The 24904-nt window shown below is 42.5% G+C and overlaps 1 protein-coding gene across 2 annotated transcripts; it reads left to right on the forward strand.

The window, feature by feature from the left end:
• Window positions 1–3554: 3554 nt before the first annotated feature.
• Window positions 3555–13372, forward strand: LOC308250552 (uncharacterized protein). 2 transcript variants are annotated; one of them, XM_080673258.1, is made up of 4 exons: window positions 3555–3694; window positions 7550–7615; window positions 11074–11154; window positions 12780–13372. In XM_080673258.1, the coding sequence occupies exons 2-4, from the start codon at window positions 7559–7561 to the stop codon at window positions 13209–13211; spliced, it is 570 nt and encodes a 189-aa protein (XP_080529384.1). In that variant the 5' UTR covers window positions 3555–3694; window positions 7550–7558; the 3' UTR covers window positions 13212–13372. The 2 variants fall into 2 exon arrangements, with proteins under 2 accessions (XP_080529384.1, XP_080529385.1); XM_080673259.1 differs by lacking the exon at window positions 11074–11154.
• The last annotated feature ends 11532 nt before the right edge of the window (window positions 13373–24904 follow it).

Consider the following 24904-nt stretch of genomic DNA (forward strand, 5'->3'; position numbering starts at 1 on the left):
CTTACCACCAAGAGACGGGGAGATTCATGATTCTTGGAGAACTTCCTGACAAATGCAGCTTCTTCCTTCAGTCATTCATACCACAGCTGAAGATCAAAGATATTAATTATCACCCTGCTCCTCATATCACAATGTACCCTTTTCAATATCCTGAATAAAATGACAATGCTTCAGTGAAAATTTTTGTATCATTATATTATTTTCAAGGTGAATGTCATTTTCTATCTAGTGCATTTTAAAGAGGAAGATAAGCAAAGTAATCTAGGAAATAGGTTTTTTTTTTTTCCTTTTTGGGAAGTCATATGCCTCACTAAGAATCAGAGGTTCTACAACAAAGGAAGGAAGAAAAACAAGATTGGGGAGAGGCACGGAGCCGGCAGTCTCTGCCAAACTTGGGGGTGGGGGGGGTGGGAGACAGAGGATTCTGGCCCCAGCCTACATTCAGGAGCTGGAAAAGACAACTGGGATGTGTCAAGCAGGAGCAGTGGGTGTTCTGACCCTTTGAGTTAGGGCAGAAATTGATGAAGCCCAGGGGAAATGCTCTAAAATTTCCTTTGTTTTATTTTGGAGGTAAAGTGACAAGTTTCTTCCTAATCTGTCGATACCGATGTACAAAGCAAAACAGAACGAGAAAGATTTTACAGGTGTTACATCTCTACAAGTATGTGGTCCATGTTTCAGAAAAGAGAAAGGTAATGTTTGCACCTCTTAAGAACAATGATCACCATCTATTACCCCGTTCTGTTCCTCTGTGGTGGAAAAGTCGCTACATGTCATTTATGCTGCACTTTGGCCTCATTTGGAAAGTTTCCCAAAACTCTCTTCTTATAACTGGCTGCAACAGGGCCACACCTAAAAGTTAAAGGAATGGAGTTTGCGTAGGAGAGAACGTGCATGTATTTATTAGAGGCCAAAGTCTCAGGCTTGGAAAGGATCTTAAAGGCCATTGAATCAAATCACGTGGGAGCTTGTTGGAGAAGCAGACAAGATCAGGCTCCACTCTGGACCTGCAGCTCAACAAGACCCCCAGTGCTCCTCCACAACATGCAGACCTCTGCCCGACGTATAGACATCTGCCTGCATAGCTCTGGCAACAAGAACTCACTCTGCAAGAGAGCCCTTTCCACATTCCTTCTTTGGGTACCTTTGTTCTTGGGAGAGTATTCTCTGTATGGAATTAACATTTGATCCTAGTCGAATTCTTTGGGGTCACATCGAATAAACCTGGTTTGCTTTCTCAATGGTAACCTCCAAATAAATAAACATAATGCTCCTAGTCCCAAGTTTCTCCAAGCAAAAATTCTCCACTTCCCTAATCATTCTTTGTGACATAGTTTGATTTCTCCCAGTATCCTAGGAGTCTTCTGCACATCTTCTCTAGTTTATATATAATGGTTTTTAGAACTGCACATAACACCACAGACGTGATCTGGAAAATTACAAAAATGAGATGATTGCCTCCCACATTCCAGAGCCTTTGTCTATTAATATGATCTAGGGCTGTAACTATCTTTCTGGGTAACCACCCAGAACACGTTTGATATCTTCGTACCTGTCCCCTGGGACTGAAGACCTGGACCTTATATTTACCTCTGTTATCACTTACCCGATTAGACTCAGCTCGGCATTCTCTCACACAGAGACATTTTTTATCTAGATGCTATCATTCAATAAATCTGAGTTCGGTAGTCCAATATATGGTCTTAACCTTCTCTGTCCATTCATCTATCCGGTCAACAAATAATTTCCACGTATCTCTCTGGCTCCGGGCAGTAGGGAAACAGACAAGCACAGGGAGCCTGGGCCTCTGTCCTCCTCAGCTTCTCACTGCTACACCAGGAGGGTGCTGTGAGAGGTAATAAAGTATATCCGGCCCAGCCCATGTGGCTCAGAGGTTGAGTGTCAACCTATGAACCAAGAGGTCACAGTTCGATTCCAGTCAAGGCACATGCCCAGGTTATGGGCTCAATCTCCTGTAGGGGGCATACAGGAGGCAGCTGATCAATGATTCTCTCTCATCACTGATGTTTCTATCTCTCCCTCTCTGAAAAAAAAAAAAAAATATATATATATATATATATCACATATATATGTGAAATATATATAAATGAATGTATAGCAGATACCTTGGGGGCTAGGAATTACATTTTTTAATTTTAATATATTTTTATTGATTTCAGAGAGGAAGGGAGGGATAGAAATATCAATGATGAGAGAGAATCATTGATCAGCTGCCTCCTGCACCCCACACTGGGATTAAGCCCACAACTGAGGCATGTGCCCTGATGGGGAATCGAACCGTGATCTCCTGGTTCATAGGTCAATGCTCAATCACTGAGCCATGCAGGCTGGGAGGAATTACATTTTTATGACCAAAGCACTGGGAACAATAGGGTACTTAGTAAAACAAATATTTACATGGCTAATAAAGGACACAGTTTTATTCATCCCCACAGCTGGGGCCTGGAGGGAAATGCGACCCAGAACTTCCCAGCCCTGGCTCCACTTTAGAATCATCTGGGGACCTTTTAAAAATATATCAAAGCCTCATCCAAGTCCAACTAAATTTAAATCTCTGGTTGTGGAAGGGATCAGAGCATCAGCATTTTCAAAATGCCTGGGATCGTTCTAATGTGCAGCCAGGTCTGAGAATAGCGGCTCTACAGAAATCCCCAGAAGCACAGCTCTGTGGCCTTCTGACTGCCGCGGGGGCTGGCTCAGCAAGCAGACTGCTCAGCACAGCTGGGTGAGAGGCTCTCCAGCTGTGGGGGTGGGTGGGGGTGGGACAGCCACCAGAGGAGGCCCTGACAGTCCGTTATAGCCTGCGGCAGCTGGGCAGTATGTTGGCGTGCTAGAGTGTGCAGGGAAGCGGCTAGAGCAGGGCTGGGTGCGGTTTCGTCAGCCTCCTCTGCTGGCAGTCAAAGTGCTTCTCCTCACACGGCTGTGAAAATCGCAGGGTTGCTCTCTAGGAAGCTCTGCGGAATGAGCTTCCCGCGCAGGAAGTGTACACTTTCGGGTACATTTCTATGTGCCCACCAAGCTTTGTGTGTTCCTGGCATTTGCTGGAAGGAACGCTGGAAATGAGAAGCAAGTGTTTACCTCCTGAAATGGAAGAATTTTTAGAATTAACACCATCCAGATGTTAAACCCTGAATAATAAAATACTGTCTGAGACAAAAGCCAACACAAAAGAAGATGTGACATGATGTGGCTTAGGGTCATTTCATTAGAATTTGCCATCTGCCTTATATTCTTCTCTGACTGTTGTAAATTCTTAATCAGTGGTTTGAAAAAAATAAAACTGACACGTTTCAAAGGTTACTGGTCTATTGTATCTGGTGCTGTTTGTCTGAGGGGCTCTCTGGTGGTTAGGACTCACGAATGGGTATGCTGAAAAGGCTCCGGCCTCGCTACCTTCTGAAGGGCCTTCCCCCTCCAGCCTCTGTATAATTATGTGCAAGAAGCGGGGGTTGTGGTTGGCTGCAAAGCCAGGAGTAAGCAATTCTCTCAAAAACAAATCCTGAAAACAGACTGTCACTCCCTATCTGACATCATGTTTTATAAGTCCTCCTGTCTCAAAAACACCCAAAACCACAAAATTCTTTACCAGGGGCATTTTGTCGGATTCAGAGAATGCCTTGTTGCTCCCTAATGGAAGTCTCCTGCTGGTCTCAGAAGACTCCAGTGGCAGCAGGTAAGTCCTGGGGGCCCCGAAGGGAAATGCCTGCCCTCTGAATTATTGATGTATTCAGGGTTTAGAGAACCTGCAGGCATCAGATGGAGCTGGTGGATGTGGCAACGTGACATGGTTACTAGAGTAGGGAGAATGGTTTGTTTGTAGCCTGGCGGTGGGCAACAAGACCCACTGGGGCAGAAGACAATTTTAGAATTTTTATATTTTGAAATTTCATACTTTTAAACTTGTTTTTAATGAGTTCCATAATGTACATTTTACATATGCTGTAGCACATGCTACAAACAGATAGAATATTAAATGATAAATAAATAATATATAAAGGGTACATGCTCACATTTTTTTTAAATTGATGATATGCATGGTAAAACACACACACACACACACACACACACACACAAATGGAGCCCCTGGCTGCAGAAGTCTGAGAGGTATGCGATCCTGTTATAAGCCCTCAGGGTTTCCAGTTCTTTCTCCCCATGATCTCCCTGAGCAGTTTTGCTGAAGGGAAATGGCAGTGACAGAATCAGCAAAGTTTGTGGCTGGGGAAGATTTCTCCTTACGTTTCCTTGTTGTTTTGAACTTGAACTGATAAGATGTATCATAATATATGTTGTTCTTTTGCTGGACCTCTGAGGAGGGTGTAGTTGAATAGAAGAGCTGAAGTAAGAACAAGACAACCCCATGCCTGCAAGATCTGTTTTAGAAATCAGGATCCACTGGATAAAGGGGCATTTTACTCACATAGTTTACTATGTCTTTTTTAAACTCATTCAGCCAAGCTTTAAAAAATATTAACAGTGCAGGTAATTTCAACATTTACTGGTTACTTATTTAGACATTGACTGGTTATTAAAGCCTATTTTGTAGCATGATGAAGATCAAATGAGACCGTGTACTGCCTTGCCTGTAATGAGGGCTTGGTAAAGATTAGTTTCATTTTTGTTTTATTATTATTAAATTTTATTATCTGACATAGCTCCCCACTTGGCCTAACTTTCTCGAGGTGGTTCTCTAGCTACTGGAGGTTATTTGGGAGCCTGGGAAATGTATCCTCTTTACCCTCTCCAGGCAGGCCTGGTCTCACCTCCCATTGTCTCCAGGGGGTGCTCAAGTCTCCTCTGATACGCAGCGTTCTTACTGAGCAGGTCCCTGGTAATGCGCCATCCTGGCCAGGTTGCTTGTCCTTCAGAAAAGGCCGGTGTAACTATTAGGGCTGAGAAGCCTGCATTATAAAAAGTAGTATCTTCCTTCTCTGTGTCCCTGCTACCTTTCACAGTGTCCATAAATACTTATTGAATTTAATTGAAGATAAAGAGAGGCAGTAATTTAAGTTAAAAAAAAAAAAAAAAGACTCCCTAAAGGTAGAATATGAGCAATACCACAGGCAGGAGTGGAGAGGAAATCTTTGGGGTTTACTATTCTTCTGACAATACCACAGAGTTTCAGCTTAATCTGTCCACATGAAGTCTGTCTAGCTGTCCTCCTTCCTCATTACAGAAGGCTGAGTGGTTGGTGGGGAAAGGCCCTGTATTTGGTGGCAGTGGTGCTGGTCAGGGGTGTGATGGAGGAAGACCCTAGGCCTCATGGGAAAATGAAAGTAGACAGTGTATTTGCCCATGGCAGGAAGTCAGCTCCCAGGTGTCCTGAAACCTGGAACTGTGCCATGTGCCACGTGCAGAACTAAGGGGCCTGAAGGTCAGCTCTTGGGAGCAATGGGCTGCCTGTGTCTCAGTCAGCTTGGGCTCCTATAACAAAATACCAGGGACTGGGTGGCTGTTTCTAGAAAAGCACTCTGTAAATGATAAAATACTCACACGTGACCATTATCTTGTCTAACCCCAAAGGGCCAAGTAAGAAACAGGCCTCAGGATCTGGGTCACTCAGAAAAAATCAACTGGAGGCAGACAGACATTCAAACCCCGACTCTAAACCTTGGCTTCCTCGTCCATTAAATAGGCATAAAACACCCACCCCATGCCCTTACTGCAGGGATGAAGTGAAATAATGTGCGTAAAGCACTCTACACAGGGCCTGGAATATAGGAAGTCCTCAATAAAGGGGTTAGGGGTGGTGGGGAGGCAGGAAATAGTGCAGGGAAGAAAAAAAGTTTCCCTCTGCCTATCGTACATTCTCAGCTGGGCCCTGTAAGTCAGCCTGGCAAGACAGACTACCAAGAGAAGACAAATAGAAGTTCATTCACATGTGCACCATGCACATACACAGGGGCACACCCAATGACGAGCAACCAGAGGAGGTGGCTAGAATTTGAGGTCATACAAAAAGGGGTTTGGGCTTCTAGGCCAGGGAGGTCAGTTATGGGACGGTGTCAGGGAGAGAATGGTAGCAGGTTGTTCAGTGAGTCTTGGCATGCAGACCCAAGTCAGTGTCTTCTAAGTTAGTAGGCGTTGTTGGGAGTCCTTCTCTTCCTGGCAGGGAGAGGGACATACTTTTCACAAATAGAAATGTCCTTTACACAAGGAAAACGCATGTCCTGTTTTCAGAATGTTCCCTGCATCCACTGGTTCTCCAGGGTCTTAGCTCAAAATAATTCCCATGCCCAAGAGGCATATTCTGGGTGGCATATCCTGGTCGGCTTCCATACTCAACAAATACTCACACCAGAGCTCTTAGGCAGTTCCTGCTTTGAGGAGTGACCTGCTGGGCCTCCGCACCACCAGGAGATAAGCCCAGCGGGGGGCGTCCTCCGTGTTCTTTGCCCTCAGAAAGGAGGCTCGCTGACTCACAGGGCTCGGTGGGCCTGCCGCGGCTCCTGGAGGAGGCTGCAGAGTCAGGAACCACACTGCTGAGTCAGGATCCCTGGAAAATACCTCCAGGGCCTCTGTGCATGACAAATTAAAGATGCTCACCGCCTTGCAGTGGGCTGGGGTCCAGCAGGTCAGGAAGCAGCCAGGATGTTGATGATGTCAAGTTAACCAGAGCCTGATTTCTTAGGACCCATGTGGCTGTTAGTTATTTCCGCTTTAGGCATTTTTTTTTTTTTTTTTTTTTTTTTTTTTGCTTTTGAAAGTTTGATCTTTTGACCTAGACAGCTGTGCAAGGAAGGCACTGTTCGTGTCAAAGTCACATCCAGTGTATGGATTCTCTCAGCAGATATTTTATGAGTAAGCACTGTCAGTCAGTAAGGACTAACGCAGTAGAGGCAAAAGTCTGCTCCTTTTATTTAATCTCTTAAAATAGACTGAGTTGATTGACAGCCAGGCCTTTGTTCTACTTTTCTCTATATCTATTTGGTGTCCAGCTCAGAGCCTGGTAGTAACAATAAAATCACACGGAGGGCTGTGGTCCATGCACTATTTTATTTATTTAAGTTGATGTGTTTTTTAAATTTATTGATTTTAGAGGGAGAGAGAAACATCGATTTGTTGTTCCACTTATCTACACATTCATTGGTTACTTCTTGTATGTGCCCTGACCAGGGATCCAACCTGCAACCTTGGCATATCAGGACAACACTAACCAACTGAGCTACCCAGCCAGGGCCCGGACCCCATTTTAAATGCTTCATATATACTACCTCACTCAATTTCATAACCATCCTTAAAATAGCTTTAATATTATCCCCATTTTCTAAATGAGGAAAATGAGGCACAAAAAGGTTAAATAATTTGCCCAGGCCACACAGCCAGCAAGTATCAAGGTCGGGATTTCAAACCCAGCCTGCTCTAGTAACCTCTGTGCACTGCTGCTTCCATGGTACATAGTTGGTGTCAAATGAATAAAGACTGAATGACCAAGGCATCGTGTGTGTGTGTGTGTGTGTGTGTGTGTGTGTGTGTGTGTGTACGCACACGGCTGTTTCTATGAATTAAAAAGTGTCCCCTGTGCTTTCAGCGCCTCATCATGGCCTTGTGTGTGAGTCTGCTGGTCTTTCTCCACGGAGTTCTCATACTTCAGATGGTGAGTGACACTGTGCCTTCCCACTTCCTGCCCTGGTGGGGCTCCTAGGTTGACCCAGAGGATCAGAGTCATGCGCTGCGGGTCTACAGGGCGTCCAGATTTCTGATATTCTGGAGATAAGATTAACTAGGTCAGTTTTCCCCCGATTCTTGCCCCTTTTTATATCCATTCTCTCCTTCAAGAAAGGATCTAAATTCATTTTTGGTAAAATGAGGGTGACTAATAGTTACTTAGGAGTCAGCAAATTTTCAGAAATAATGTTTAACTTGCTGACTCTACGTCTTCGTAAGGCTGGGAGAGTGGGAGTCTAAGTTGGGAGGCCTTTCTGCTCAAGACTATCTCCACAACACCCTCTACCTGGGAGAACATGTGCCAGGTAGGTTTAAGTTTTTGTTTCATGATGCAGAAGGAAGAGCCCAAAGGCACAAAGGGAGATGGAAGAGGAGAAGGATGGAGATCTGAATGTCTGCCTCTGAGGCTTCAACATGCTGCTGTTTTCCTTGCCTTTTCCTCTGCCCCTGCCTCAGAGCAGCCCTCCTCCTCTCCCAACAACCCAAATACCTCGTCATCCCTGAGAGTGCAATGTAAACAGCACTTCCCTGACCCTCGTTCCACCCTCACCTAAACTCAGACATGCTCATGCCTCCTCCTGCAGTTATTTTTAAAAAAATATATATGCGGTGGGGGCTTGTCCGGGGTGGGAATGGCTGGCGGTGGGGGGTGGGGAGGGAGTCAATTGGGGAAAAAGAAGACATATGTAAAACTTCAGACAATAAAAAAATACATACATATATATATATATATATATATATATATATATATATATACATATATATATATATATATATATATATATATATATATATACACTTTTAAATTGATTTCAGAGAGGAAAGGAGAGGGAGATCCAGAAACATCAATGATGAGAGGTCACGGTTCGATTCCTGGTCAGGGCACATGCCCAGGTTGTGGAATCGATCCCCGGTGCGGGGCATGCAGGTGGTTGACAATCCATGATTCTCTCTCATCAGTGATGTTTCTATCTCTGCCTTTCCATTCCTCTCTGAAATCACTAAAAATATATTTAAAAAAGAAAAAGAAGTAAGGGCTAAGGGGTGGAATTGGACAGTTCAGCGTTGGCTGTTGCATGGATTCACTCACCGAACCCCCGCTAGTGTCAAGTCTGGGCACAGCACTTCGTTCTAGTCCCCATGGGAGGATTCACTAGGAGGTGCTCAGCGGACACCACAGAGGGTCTAACAGCCGTGGGCAAACTACGGCCCGCGGGCCGGATCCGGCCCGTTCGGCTGTTCTATCCGGCCCGCGGAGCCGAAAGAGCGGAGGGTTCTCTTGCTCTCCCCTCTGCTCCTTCACTTTGAATTTATATTAGTTCACACAAACACTCCATCCATGCTTTTGTTCCGGCCCTCCGGTCCAGTTTAAGAACCCATTGTGGCCCTCAAGTCAAAAAGTTTGCCCACCCCTGGTCTAGGACATGGTGAGGACCAGGGTTGTCTGACATGCTCCACGCCACTGTCTTCACCTCTTTTGGAGTCATCATCCCCCTTTGAGAATCCTTGTGGATCTTCCACCCCCACATGAACATTTAGCATAAAATTTCACACAGACCTTCTAGAAGTCCATGGGCCTCTAAGATTCAGGACTACCACCCTACGGGAAGGCCAACTACTGTCCACTTCCCTACAGTGAAACATGAAGAAATTGTGCTCACGCCCACACCTCTCTCACTGTCCCAGCTGACAAATCAAATCAGGACTCTTTTTCCAGCCTCCAGCCAGCATTCTGAGTGGCTGCACAAAATTGGCTTCTTTGCTCTCTGTCAAAAGTGAGGTATCTTAGGAGTCCAGCAGGTAGAAACTCTGCATGAGATGCTCCTTATTCAGACCTGTGAGGACGAGGGAGGGAGGGAGAACAGCAGTGGGGAGTGGGGCATCCGTTGATTTCTCTTTCTTATGATGCTGGGACATCAGGGCCATGCCAATATGTTAAATACCGATACCTTTCCTCACTCCTGCAATCCCAACAATCCAGAAAATTTCTTGTTCTTTACACAAACCACCTGCAATATCTATATCCTTTTGTCATTTATATGTAATGCGCATTTTATATTTATGAAGTAAAAGATAAATTATTAATATATATAGGGTGTCCCAGAAATGTATACACACTTAACAGCTAATAGCTCAATTGATATTTATTTCTTTTCAGATTTAACCCATTGGAATTAATAAATATTCAAAGTTTGTATACAATTTTGGGGGGATACTCTGTATATGGTATACATGTCCTATGCCATTTTTCTTTCCTTTTTTCTTTGCTGTGTCCTTTCCTTTTTAAGAATTGTAACTATTTAGAATGACATCTCATTCTGTTTTAATCTATGGCATTGAATAGGAAACATTTCTAGTGTCAAGTTCTATATTTCCTCTAGGAAAAAGAGCTACAGTAATTGTGTGCTTTCTACTTGCTTGTGGTTCTGTTTCATTTTCTTTTCCCTTCCCCGCCCCCCTACACACACACAGACATACTCATTTCTGCTTTTAAATTCCTTCTAGCCACCACTACATTCTTAGAAAAACAGCTTTTGGGCTCTTGATTGCCTGTGGTAGCAATTGGAACCCCTCCGTGAAAATGCAATCATAGCCTCATAGAATATTAGTATTGGAAAGGGACTTGCAAGTACTATTTTCAATCTTTCTGCTCCCCAGGACTCCTTTTTCTGGCCTTTTAGCTACAACCAACTCCCTCACACAGAGGTCTGATGTTTTAAGAATCTTGTCTAGCAACTGCATTTTACATCTCATATTTCATTCCTTTTCTTCACTCTTCATAATCAAATAATCTCTTACTGGACATGCTCAGTTAGATTACTGGCACTGGTCTTAGAGGATGCATCAATTATGTCCCATAAATATGTGTGTCAATCCACAGCCAGAGCTTCTGATTGGTTTCCCAACACAAAACACACAGCGCAAAGCCTCTCCCTCTCCCCCGCCCCTCCCCCCGGCAAGTGTCACAAACCAAAACATTGTTTGACTTGGAACCTCAGCTTAGGATCACGCAGAGCAGGGCACATGGACTTCACTCTGGATATTCTTTTGGGGCTGTCACAGGATTGCAGTAGGTAGATGGTGTTTACAGGGGCCCTAAGTAAAATGCAAATTGTGTTTAGTATGCTCTAGTTGAGATAACTTGGAAGTGGGCAACACTTAAGATATTTCCAAACAATTTTAAAAATGTCTAAATATCAGTGCAGATAAGTCTGTAATCCAGATATATCAGTTATGATCACCTTATTTCCTAAGAGTGAAGAGACAGACCTTTTTATATTTTACTTTGAAAGTATGAATGGAGTATTCCAATCCTTGTTTTTGGAAAGGAAGCAATAGACTGAAAGAAATTAGGGGTTCTGAGGCAACTAAATTCTTCTTTTATAGAAAGGGGCATTTGGTTTGTCAGACGAGAGCAGTGACAGCAGTCCTGGGCACAGAAAAGGCTACTACATATTTCAGCTTCTGGTAAGTCATAGCATATCGCCTTTCCCGAAACACAAACGGAGTTACCTTGGACCGGGATTCCTCAACAATGCACTATTGCTTTGGGGGCTGGATAGTTATTTGTCATTGGGTTGTCCTGTGGGTTGTAGGATCGTTAGCAGCATCCCGGGGCTGTCCCCTATAGATGCCCTACCTGCTATGTATGACAACCAATGATGTCTCCAGGCATTGCCAAGTGTCCCCTGGGGGGGCACTGCTCCTGGTTTAGAATGCTTGCATTAGATAATTTACAAAATAAGTCCATATTTGAATTGTAGAAACTTAGTACAATGGTAATATTTGAGGAACTGGTAAAATCTGAGTGTGTCTGAATTCTTCAAAATTTTGTGTACTGAACCTAAGTAGAAATGTTTTGGATTCAGTGAAAAAGTTTTTTTTTTTTTTTTTCATATGAAATATCTCTGTCATACTAGAAAAATTCAGTACTGTGCTGAGTTTAGAAGTCATAGCGTTGAAACCAACCACTTGAATTCTAATACCATCCTAAAAAAAAAATCCTAAGACTAAAATGGCGCCCACGACCAACAACAAACAATTAGACATGTAGGACATATTGACTAGGATATTTGTGGCCTCCAATTCCTGCCTATAAAGCTCAGTGTTTCCCTTAGCACAGCCAATAGAATATGGGCTCAAAGAAAAGCTGTGACTTAACTCACATTTGCTTGCAGCACTTAACTATTCTAACAGGCATATGACCTATGCTGGTAACTAGGTCAACAAAGATGAGAAGGATATAAAAATACCAGGCCAAATTGATTGGCTCTGGGGTATATGTAATATGGCACAGTTGTGCCCCAAAGACTTTTTGTTTGAAAATGTCCTAGCATTGTGTCACATTGATAATAAAGGAGGGAAATAAAACAAAAGGACAAAAAATATCTAGTCCACCTTAACTGTTTAGTCAAAGCTCCATCATGGAAAGGACGCAGGTGGGTGGTGGTGACCAGGATGCATACAGCAGGGTCTAAGGATACTTTAGGACCTTCCCACTTGGCTACACTGATAGGGGCCCTTCCTCATGGCTCGTTTCCCTGTGTTCTAAGTTTGCATCTGAGGGGACAGGTGACATTCAAAATACAGGCAAATCACCCTGGCCAGCGTGGCTCAATTGGTTGAGCATTGTCCCGTGCACCGAAAGGTCGCCTGTTCAATTCCTGGTCAGGGCACGTACTAGGTTGCAAGTTAGATCCCCGTTGAGTGCATACAGAAAGCACCTGATTGATGTTTCTCTCTCTCTCTCTCTCTCTCTCTCTCTCTTTCTTTCTCTCTCTCTTTGTTTTCCTTCCCTTCCTCTTCCTAAAATCAATAAAAATGTGTATTTCTTAAATGCAGGCAAATCAGGAAAAAGCCAAACCAGTCTCCTGATTTAGTCCAATTTCAACCACACCTACTTGTTGCATGTCACGCTGCCTTAGGATCCCCCTTGTTTTATCTTCTGTAGGAGTTACACGTGCATGGTCTCCCACCTGCACCCCTTTTCCAGGCTCTTTCGGGCCCAAACTCTGTCAATTAGAATGGTGCCACCTGTGTATTCCAGCCAAAAAGTGCTTTCTCTAACTTGGTCTCTGTCCTTCTACTTACAGCCAATTCAAAGATTGAAAGAGAAACCAGAGAATGCTTTTGACAGGAAGGCAGCCGACTTGCTAGCTCTGTGGACTTCCAGTGTTTTTGGAACGCCAGATAGAATTAGAACCACTGTCAACACGGTGGCAAGCTTCCAGCTTCCACCAGCGCCTGTCATTCCTAGACAAAGCCCACCCACTCTGACGCCTCCTGTGCCGGGGAGCACAGCTCTGAGAGGCCCTGTCCTCACACCTGCCACCCACTCCAAGGTATTGGAGAGCAATGGAGAGACCTCTGTATCTGGGAACCTGGGGAACTACTTCGGCATGTCAGGCAGGTTGCCCCTGATACCCCAAGTTCTGACTACTCCAGGTCTCCCCACAACGGGAGCACTTCACAGCACCAGCTTCCCCATCTCACCCACAACTGAGGAACCCCGAGGAGACATGTAAGCGGAAATGCTTAGTGCCTCCCCCGCCCCCTGTCTTGGGAGGAGACCCGGACCCACACCTGCCAGGCCCTGGTCACCCACCCCTGGCAATGTATCCTGTGAACCTGACTATTTTCATTATGGGATTCACCTCAGTCAGTCACTAACTCCTCTAGGAATGAAATTCACCCATAAAGAAGCTTCACTGACCCAGGAAAGTGATGTTGGCACCTGTCCCACAACCCTGAGGCAAGTTCTCATTGTTACCTAAAAATAAAACAGCAAACTTCTAAATCACCTCTGCACTGTTATACTTTTTTTTTTTCAAAAGCCCATTTCAGGCAAAATTGGGAGGTCATAGGAATCTGCTAACTGTTGCCCTGTCCTGTCTTTTTATTTTTGCATTTTCTTCCTGCCCTAGGGATTGTTTCTACCAAATCTGGAGAGATTCTGCTGTTGGTCATTTACACTTTCAATTCCTACAGTTCTTCAGACTATTGCGTTAATCCTGATGTCATTCATTGACTTCCAACACTTGAGCTGTGGACTCCAGAGTGACAGAGATAGCCCAGAATGAAACAAACAGAACAATTCAAAACTGCAGAAGGAAAAGGCTCAGAAAAAAAAAAATGTGCAACCAGTTCATAGATGATCCTGGAAGAGATGATCCTGGAAGAGTGAGCAGATTAGAAACTAAAACTATAGCCAACTAGGTAGACCATTGTCATTGAAAAGCTTCAGCAACTATTCAGTTTGCTATGGAACCACTGACAGAGACTCACTCAGAGTTTAGTGGGGTCTTGTGTGCAGCAAGTAAAACAAAGAAATTAGAGCTGACTCAAAAGGAATAAGTTAGCTGACAACAAAAGGGATGTTACTCTACCCTTAAAACGAAACTGGTTGCACAAATCTTTTTTTTTTTTTAAATTGATGTGTGTCTAATATTTTAATTCTTTTAAAAAAAATCTTTATTGTTGAAGGTATTACATATGTCCTCTTTTTTCCCCCATTGACACCCTCCAACCTCTCCCCCCCCCCCCCGCCCCCACAGGCCTTCACCACCCTATTGTCTGAGTCCATGGGTTATGCATATATGCATACAAAGTCTTTGGTTGATTACCTCCCACCCACTCACTCTCCTCCACCTTCTGGTTGCACACATCTTAACACTAGGAGAAAGAAGAATGACGTTCAACACAGTAAAAATGAGCACTTGGTTATTAAAGCTTCACATATGATCTGGCAGCATCTTGTGGGCCTAGAGCAGTGGTGTGCCAGCAAATGATTAACCATCGGCTCCCTGGGGAAAATCAATCCTGCTTTGTTGTTTTCACCATGACATCACTAACCACAGAGTTGGGAAGGATGTACAGCAGTTCACCATTATAGAGTGTTCCCTCCATACAGATTGGTATAATGGGCACACGAGCAAAGATAATAAGATAAAGTAAAATAAATAGAAAGCGATGCACTGAGAGTACTTATTATCTTTGTTTTAATATAATTTATTAACTCTAAGTTTATATAATTTTGTTTTTTATAATGGCCATGTTTACAAAAGGGCCTACAACATCCCTAAAATATTAACACTCAGCTCTAGCACACCACGAGGCATGAAGATGAAATCAGAAGATGAAAAGAAGAAGACACAGGAGTCTTGAAGTGTCAGAACGAGTATATTACTGTATTTCTAGACACAGCACAGAAACATTAAGAAAAGTTGCAAAATGAAAGGAGAAGTAGAAATTCTGGTGACTACAGTTGTAAAGTACCGTAGGGACTTTTCCACACTGTACTGAATATGGGAAAGCACATGCATTTATACAGAATCCAGAAGAAAGAAGGAAAAAGAAATTCTCAAACAGATGGGTCTGTCATCACCAAAGCGTGCTAGAATGGGATGGAGACATAGGAGAAAAGGAAGGAAAACTACAGCTGACAGAGTAACCTGAGAAATTTCATGTGGTCCTTCTCTAGTTTGAAATAATTCTTTGTCCTTCAGAATCTTAAACATCACAAGAGTTCTTGCAGTAAGAAAGGAAACTTAGAAATGCAAGTTAATTCATTTGCTTTATAGATTTGTTGACTTTCAAGGGCGAATTGAGAGGAGAAAAGGTTTTCAAAATCAAAGTTAAGGAGCTGAGGAAACAATTACTTTTACTTTTTTATTACACTGCAATCTTCTACTCTGAAAAAGGAGTTAGAATTTAAAGGGGGTCAGACCCCAAAATATGCCACTGTGGTATGAGGATTACTTTGAGCTGAAAGCAATTGAGAATCAACAGCTACAGAAAGAGTTCTCTGCCTTCCCCTTATCTGCCTAAAGGCAAGGCATAAATTTCCTTTCATGCCAGGAAGAGAAGAGCAGAGACTGAGAGCTGACACTGAGATGAGTTTGCATAAACAGACTTTACTAAAATAATACTCATCTTTCATTAGTTCTCCCACAAATTTCCTAGTCACTTCATTGTCTTTTGAACCCCAAGTCCCCTTTCTTTTGTTAAGATAGTATGTAAGCCCCCGATTCAAGTCTAGTTGCTTTATTTTTATTAGTTTTTAAATATTTTTATTTATTTTTAGAGAGAGAGGAAGGGAGAGGGAGAGAGAAAGAGAGAGAGAGAGAAACATTGATGAGAGAGAGACACTGAATGGCTGCCTCCTGCATGCCCCCTACTGGGGATCGAGCCCACAATCCAGGCATGTGTCCTGACCAAAATCGAATTGGGAACCTCTTGATTCATGGGTCGATGTTCAACCACTGCGCCAAACTGGCTGGGCTAGTCTAGTCACCCTAAGTTTCACTTTTCTGTGAACTCCTGTGCACTTAAAAATTTTAATAAATTTGTAATTCTTTCTTCCTGTTAATCTGTCTTTTGTCCAGTTAAATTCATAGACCAGATTCACTAAACCTAATGAGGGAAAAGTAAAGTTTTCCTTCTCCATACATTAAGTTCAGGTAACTTAGTGGATTTTTCAAAGGTTACATAAGGCGTTACTGTCCTGACTTGATGGCAGATGCACAGCCATCACTAATATCCATTCTTTTTCCAAGGGGACATCCCTAATTGAGCAGGATACCTTTTTCCACTGAGCAAAATGTGGTCTCGTGATCTCAACCCAGTGTACCAAGGTGTCACACAAGGTGAAACCTACTAGCCAATTCTGGCTGAGGCAAAGTCATCAAAAAGACCTTGAATAAATGAAGTTCTACAAAACAAACAAACCAACAAATGAAAACTGAACAAAAATTTCATGTGGTTATAAGAAATCATCTACTCTACTACTGCAGAAAGCAATCAGCTGCTTAAAGTCAAACCTATGGCTGCAGGGACTTCAAAACCAAAAGCGACTGCTGCACTAATTGCAAAAAAGTCATCTAATACAGAGGATTTGGAAAAGATCCTAATGGTTATTTTATCTCCATTAAGGGCATTTGGATGAGCAGGCGATTAACAGTAGGCTGAGCTTCTGTGCTTATGCCCAACGGGAAACATTTATATTTCACGCCTTAAAAATTACCATAATTTAGATATAGTAAATAAATAATTGGTGAGGCTAAAACAATAATAATAGAACGGGCAAAAGTATGTTTACAGCTGTGAGCACGCAAAACACAGTTTATTCTTATATTGTTATTCATTAATTATTACTTTATTTTCCATAGGAATGACTGTAAGCCTACTTTTGCCCCATCCCTATAAATGCTGAATAGATACATCTGTAATTCCCTAATAACAGGTACAGAATTCAGTGTGTAGATGTCTATAGCATAACAGTCTTCCATTAGGGATGTCCGACTGCCGGCTTAGGGCTTCCGGACTGCCAGAGGGCACAGGCCGGCTGAGGGACCACTACCCCACCCCAGTGCATGAATCTCGTGCACCGGGCCTCTAGTTCAGTGGTCGGCAAACTCATTAGTCAACAGAGCCAAATATCAACAGTACAACGATTGAAATTTCTTTTGAGAGCCGAAAACCAACCTCTGCGCATGGGCCACGAAGTTTCAATCGCACTGTATGTGCACTCCCACACATGGTATTTTGTGGAAGAGCCACACTCAAGGGGCCAAAGAGCCGCATGTGGCTCGCGAGCCGCGGTTTGCCGACCACTGCTCTAGTTAATTATATGAAGTAGGAAGGATAGAAAATAGAGACAAAAGCCCAAAACTTATAAGGTTTTAAAAAATGTAATGAATGATAAAGAATTAGATTAGTTGCATGAGTACTCATTTATTATGTAATAAATAGTAATAAAATTTCCAAAGACAGTGTGACTGGCAATGGGTCCATTTCCATTTAAGGAGGTCTGACGAATCACCTCTAAGAATGCTTTCAAATCAATTTGAACGTAAGTAACCTCCTCTTTTTAGGGGGGTTAGTCCTCACCGTAAGATATTTTTTCCATTGCTTTTTTTTTTTTTTTTTTTTTTTATGAGAGTGGAAGGGAGGGAAAGAGACACAGAGAGAGAAATATCCACGTGAGAGAGACACATCCATTGGTTGCCACCTGCATGCCCGGACCAGGCCGGAATGGAGCCTGCAACAGAGGTACCTGCCCTTGACCAGAATCCAACCCGGACTCTTCAGTCCACTGGCCGATGCTCTAACCATGAGCAAAACCAGCTAGGGTGTAACCTCTTTTTAAAAAGTAAACAACAACAACAAAAAAAGAAAAAAGTATGTTATAGGACAGTAGGCATTATTGCACTAACATAAAGCTAATGAAAGAAAGAATGAAGAAAAAGTATGGAGAGCTCAATTCAGCAGAGAGTTCATAAAAGAAGACTTAAAGTAAATGTCTTTGCCCAAATAAACATAAACATAGTGAAGCAGCCAACCCAGAGACCCTTGGGTTTTCAGTGAAGACAAGCTGCAGTTGTCCAATCATCCTATCTAATAAGGAGGGAATATGCTAATTGACTGCCACGCCCTCAAAGATGGTGGTGCCCACAGCCAATAAAGAGTGAATATGTATATGAGTGAGATCATGTGATATTTATCTTTCTCCGACTGGTTTATTTCACTTAGCATAATGCTCTCCAGTTCCATCCATGCTGTTGCAAATGGTAAAAGTTCCTTCTTTTTTATAGTGGTGTAGTATTCCATTGTGTAGATGTACCACAGTTTTCTAATCCACTCATCTGCTGATGGGCATTTAGGCTTATCCAAAGAAACCAGAAACACCAGTCAGAAAGGATATATGCACCCCTATGTTCATAGCAGCACAATTTACAATAGCTAAGATTTGGAAATAGCTTAAGACAGGAAATTCTTACCTCAGAGCTTAAATTAACCGAAACAGAGCTTAAATTTCAACGTTCAGAAAAAGATCCTTATGCCCTTCACATTCTAAATACAGCATTTGGCAGAAGCTATTCCCCATAAGAACCTTCACCATTGGGTGAACCTTCATCTGAAACCAGAACTTTTCTCTTTCCTCCAACATTGTTGGAGGATCCACTCAGATTCTCACCTTTGCTTCCACGGGGAGGAGGAAGAGGCTAAAGAGGCCCAGGGAATCCTCAGAATCATTAGGTTACTAATGAGAAAGGAGAACCAAGAAAGCAGACATGAGTTCCCATCTGTGTTGATTCCGCCTTCAAATGAGCCTACTACTGAATGAACATCCAGAACCACAAGAAACGTGACAATATTTTTGGTCTCTCTTCAAAAATAATTTTGATTTTCTCTCATTTTCAGTAATTGCAGTTACTTAAGTGATTATGCTTATGCTCAAATTGGAACTTAATGGATTTATATTCTCAGGATAGTATTTTGTAAATAAAGATGACTTAAATATAAAAAAAATTAAATAAAAAATTCAAAGAGCACTTAAGTTTATTAAATGGCATTTTAGCCCATAGAGAAAATTTTAACCCAGGAAAGGTAAAGTTAGTGGACAGCAAGCAAAAATGAACCATACTGTTCTTAGCTCAGGTGAGAAATTGTTTTTCCATATTAACAAAGGTTAAATACCTAACCAGAGAAAAATACTGATCCTATATAATAAAAGGCTAATATGCAAATTGAGCAAACTGCAGAACGACCGGTCGCTATGACATGCACTGACCACCAGGGGGCAGACACTCAATGCAGGAGCTGCCCCCTAGTGGTCAGTGCACTCTCACGGGGGAGCGCTGCACAGCCAGAAGCCGGGCTCAGCTTGGCCTGTGGGATTGGGCTGAAACCGGCTCTCCAATATCCCCCAAAGACTCCCAGACTGCGAGAGGGCGCAGGCTGGGCTGAGCCCTTCCTCCCTCCCCCCGAGTGCATGAATTTTGTGCTCCAGTCCTCTAGTTATGATAAAAGCAGATTTATCATGAAAAAGCACTTGGTGGATCATATAAGAAAAATTTTAGTCCATTACCATAATTTGAACAAAATGCCACATTAATTAGCTCTGAATAAAGGGCATTCCTTTGAACATTTTAGAAGACAACGCAATTTGAAGGAAACTTCCTTTGCATAATGAATATTCTATATAAGTCATGCATAAAACCAAGCAATTATAGGCGTCTGGATTTCACAGGGAAGACAGGAACAAGACATGGTTGCCCCTTGTCCTTTTCTTTTTCTGAACATATTTTTATTGGTTTCAGAGAGGAAGGGAGAGGGAGAGAGAGAGATGGAAACACCAACGTTTGGGAAGCAATTAGGGTTAGATGCAGTCATGACAGTGAGACCCCATGATGGGATTAGTGCCATTATAAGAGACACTAGAGAGTCCCCCACCCTCCATGTGCAAAAGAGGTCGTTATGAGCAGACAGCAAATGCAGCTGCCTAAAAGTCAAGAAAAGAGGCCTCAGGGGAAACCTACCTTGATCTTGTACTTCCCAGCTTCCAGAACTGAGAAATAAAATTCTGTTATTTTAGTCATCCAGTCTACAGTATTTTGTTATTACCTGAGCTGACTAAAACACTCAAATTTAATAGTGAAGGAACAAGTTTTGGACTCGGGTCTGCCTACTCTATTACTTGAAGTATCCAATCTATTTGATCATCTACATTAAGTGTACGTATAGGGTATATAGGAAAACAAGTTGGTTCAGTGCTAGTCAGCTGTGGAACACAATGTTTCTAATGAGCTCAGTCTGCAGATGAATCACTCTTCTAAGAACAAAATCAATGAGTTAATAAGTAAGTTGTTCAGGAAGACACTGATGTAATGCAATGAATTTTTCACTAACCTTCAGACATTGTTAATTTTACAGCACTTTATACATGAGAGACAATCACAAAAAATAAGTTAAATGGACATTATTTGATGGAACTTAGCATCAAAACTTTAAACCATAGAAATGTGAATTTCATATAAATATGAAGATTGTATTAGAAAATGGAAAGATTGCCAAAACCGGTTTGGCTCAGTGGATAGAGCATCGGCCTGCGAACTGAAAAGTCCCAGGTTCGATTCTGGTCAAGGGCATGTACCTTGGTTGCAGGCACGTCCCCAGTAGGGGGTGTGCAGGAGGCAGCTGATCGATGTTTCTCTCTCATTGATGTTTCTAACTCTCTATCCCTTTCCCTTCCTCTCTGTAAAAAATCAATAAAATATATTTTAAAAAAACATATAAAAAAAGAAAAAAAAAAGAAAATGGAAAGATTGAGTTTGGTGCTTGGGTTACATATCTGGTCTGTGATATAACTAATGTCTAACATGAAATAGTCACCTTTTAAGGAGGACCAATTGTTCTGTCACCGTAAACAGCTATAGAGACCTGAGAGAATGTTCCATTTTATCCCGTGCATTATACATGCACAACATACATAATGCGACTGATTGCTTTGCCAGACTCTGGCCTCTGTCTTCTTCTTAACATAACCTTAATGTTGTTCAAGTATCCCCACCCCCACGAAAGCCACGTGCTTAAGAGATGCTGCCTCATCACCCACCACACCCCAGGGGTGACTTGCAATTAGTCAAGGCAATCACTGTGGTCTTATTTCCTTTGATGGTAATTGGTTTGCCAGGAAATGAGTCTGTGAGCCAGTTCTGGCCAGGAGACAGGAAGATACCAATTGAATTAAGGATGTGAATGCCAGTTCTGCTTCCAATGCCATTCTGCCTCACATAAGAAGTAATCACAGGTTTTGACTATCAATCAAATTCGTAAGATACAATAGACTTTATTCTAATACTTTATTTATTAATCTTACGGAGGGATACAAGACAGGCAAACTGAGTGTACAGTTTCATCATGTCATCAGGAGGCTCAGGGGCTACCCAGGTATACTGGCTTCTTGGCCCCGGTGACCCACCCCCGGCCCGTACAGGAAGATCGGGTGCACGGATGCACTTGACGGGAGTCTCAGCAGTGTTTATCAGAGGCCAGCTCACCGCTCTCTGCGCAGGTGCAGCTCCGCAGATGGGGGATTTCAAAGCAGATAAGGCAGCAATCAGCTTCCAGCACAAAGCATTCTTCTCTAGCGGCACATGGTAGTTGCCAAGGAAACAGTGCTGCGAGAAGGCAGCTCCAAGCTCACCTTCCCAGAGTGGTGTAAATCTATTTAGAGACCCAGGCCTGATGTTACTCCCTTTTCACAGGAAAAACTTCGCTGGGGGCTTCAAGGAATGGTTTCCAGGCTCTTAAGAAGGGAAGCAAAAAAAAAAAAAAAAAAAAGCAAAAGAGAAAGTCTTGTTCCTCCAGACATTTTTGTCTCTGAAGTGGATGCTTGGACTACATCTTCCTGGTGCATTTAGTTTCCCAAGCTCCACTGTAAGACATTTATTTTCACAGTTTCTCTACTTTCCTCAAACCTCTTCCCCAGTTCTTACTGTCAATTGACTTCTTGCTTCTTACTTAACTAAGAAAATAGGAGCAATCAGAGAATGTCTACACTTTCCCACCACCACATACCAAAAACTATTTCCTTTTTTACCCATATCCTCCACTCCCCTCTTCTTACTACGGATATATTGTCCACACTCCACTCTAAGGCCACACCCTCTACCTGTGCTTTAGCTCTTATGCCCATTCATCTACTCAAGGACATCATTTTAGCATCTGTAACCCCACCTCTTCCCTAGTTGATCATCCATCAGCATATAGCCTTTAGTATTTCTTTTTCTTTTTATCCTCACCCAAAGATATGCTTTTTTTTTTTTTTTTGAGAGAGAGAGAGAGAGAGAGAGAGAGAGAGAGAGAGACATTGATCAGTTGCCTCCCTTATGTGCCCTGACCAGGGATCGAACCTGCAGTATAGTTTTATGCCCTGACCAGGAATGAATCCACCTTTTGGTGTACGGGATGACCTTCCACCAACTGAGACACAGATAGGGCTGTATTTCCTACCTTAAAAATCTCTCACTTGACCCTACTCCAGCTATGGCCCATTTTTTCTACTCACCATTATAGCAAAACATCCCAAAAGAGTTTTCTATACTGCTGTCTCCTATTATTCTAGTCTTATTATTATTCTTGTTTTATTTTGAGGTAACATTTATTAAAGCTGGGGACAGTGAAACAAGGAAGAGCTTAGCAAAGAAGCAACAGGAGAGCCTAGACGGGGCTGCTAGCTCACTGGGAAGCAGAGAAAAGGGCGCCCTGAGACAGGAATCAGGGGATTAGTCCGGGAAGAGCTGCACTGCCCATTGCTCCCCTGGCTGCAAGTCTCCTGGGGGTCCCTTGGAGTTTAGGAGATTCATGCCTGTGGAGGAAGAGCACGCCTGATCATAATTTTCTGAATTGAGTTTCTATTACTTGTAACCCAAGTTATCTTAAATATTATAACTTCATAAACTCAGCAATCTTTTTTTCCATTGAATATTGGTTATTACTATGACTCAAAATTATTAAATTGGGAGCAAGAGTGTTTCAATATGAGAAATTTGTCACTGAAATAGCAACATATTGGAATACCTTTCAAATATGACCAGATTAAAGAAATGTTCATATCTAAATGTGAGCAAGGATGCTACTTCTTGAATTTAATATCTGCATATTTTTTCATAACTGAGTTACTTATCTTAACCTGGGACAACATTAGAGATTATACTTCAAGACAAAAAAGAACATTATCTTTACAATCCAACTATATACTTTGTCATTACTTTGAACACTAAATGCTTTTTAAATATTTATCAACAAGAAAAATACTAATAATATAAAATTAGAAAATTTAAGTTATTTAGATATTAGTGGTGTATTAAATGAAGTATTTTAAAATGAGGTTCAAAATCCTATTTTTATTATACATCTTTTTTATTATATGTATTTATTATATATCTAATAGCTGCTTTAGTTCATAAGCAATCTCAATTGCATAGTGTTACAATTTCTTTTAAAAAATAAACCTGAAATTTTATGACGTTTCCCATGCATGAGCATATTGAACTGTGGCAATAGCTTGCTGAGGTCAGTAGGGCAAAACCAACTCTTCTGTGGTTATTTTTTAAAGAGATGGGGAATAGTAAAGTGCTTATGATAAAAACTGGGTTATGAAAAAGATTCCAAAAGGCTGTAGCAATGCAAGCGAAGCTCACAGTTCTAAATTTAAACAGACATAAAAGATCTTGTCTTTGGGAGTCCAAAGTACAACTGCACAGGTACAGGATGGTGTAACAATGGCATTTGTAGAAAACAGGCAAGGCAGTGAGTGGGCAATGTTACATTGTCTCCTAAAAAAGATGCTAAAATCTTGGACTGAATGGAAAATGGCATTTTTGTGCTTGCCCAGCATTCCTGAGCATTGCACCTGCCTTGCTTTGCACGGAGTAAGCAGCTGTCAGACAAGGGAAGTACTCAGTCGTGGAGGTGTTTGTTCTTTCCAGCAATTTGGGCACCGCCTACATAAGAGTTTCTCCAGGGGACCGGGAGGGAACACTTGGAGGAGCAGGGAAGATTGCCTGGGAGCAGCCTCAGGGGATACAGTTTGCTGTTTAAGACTGCATGAACCCGAAGACTCAAACTATGGTCAGTGAGCGGAACCACAGGAAAATAGATTGCATTCCAATACATAGGCAGAAATTTGTAATGGTAAAACTACCAAAATCGGAAGAGACACGAGGAAGGAAAAGGAGCTAAGCACTATGTGTTGTACTGTGTGCATGAGTTATTTATTGCTGCATAATAAATTACCCCAAAACTCAACGGCTTAAAACAATACACACTTATCATCGCCCAGTGGCCACGGGTCAGGGATCCAGGTGCGGCTTTGCTGGGCTTTCGGCTGCAGGGTTTCTCACTATGCTGCAATGAAGGGGTCCACCGGGGCTGCAGTATCTCAGGGTCCACCTGGGGCGGAACCACTTCCAATCTCACTTAACAGCTGGGCAGGACTCTTCCTAGACCAGTGGTTGGCACACTGCGGCTCGCGAGCCACATGTGGCTCTTTGGCCCCTTGAGTGTGGCTCTTCCACAAAATACCACGGCCTGGGCGAGTCTATTTTGAAGAAGTGGCGTTAGAAGAAGTTTAAGTTTAAAAAATTTGGCTCTCAAAAGAAATTTCAATCGTTGTACTGTTGATATTTGGCTCTGTTGACTAATGAGTTTGCTGACCACTGTCCTAGACTGTTGTACCGAGAGCCTCCGTTCCTAGCTGGCTGTGGTTTGGAGGCGGCCTTCTCCATCAGAGCAAGTACTTGAGAAGACCCAGGGAAAGAATACCGGCAAAATGGAAGAAATTGCACAGACATGAGAACTTTTTAGGGATTCAATCTGAATTGAGATAGGTACTAAGGATGAGTCCAAGATTTATTATGTGTGCAACTGGATA

Source organism: Plecotus auritus (genome assembly GCF_963455305.1).
Source record: "Plecotus auritus genome assembly, chromosome: 1".
NCBI lineage: Eukaryota > Metazoa > Chordata > Mammalia > Chiroptera > Vespertilionidae > Plecotus > Plecotus auritus.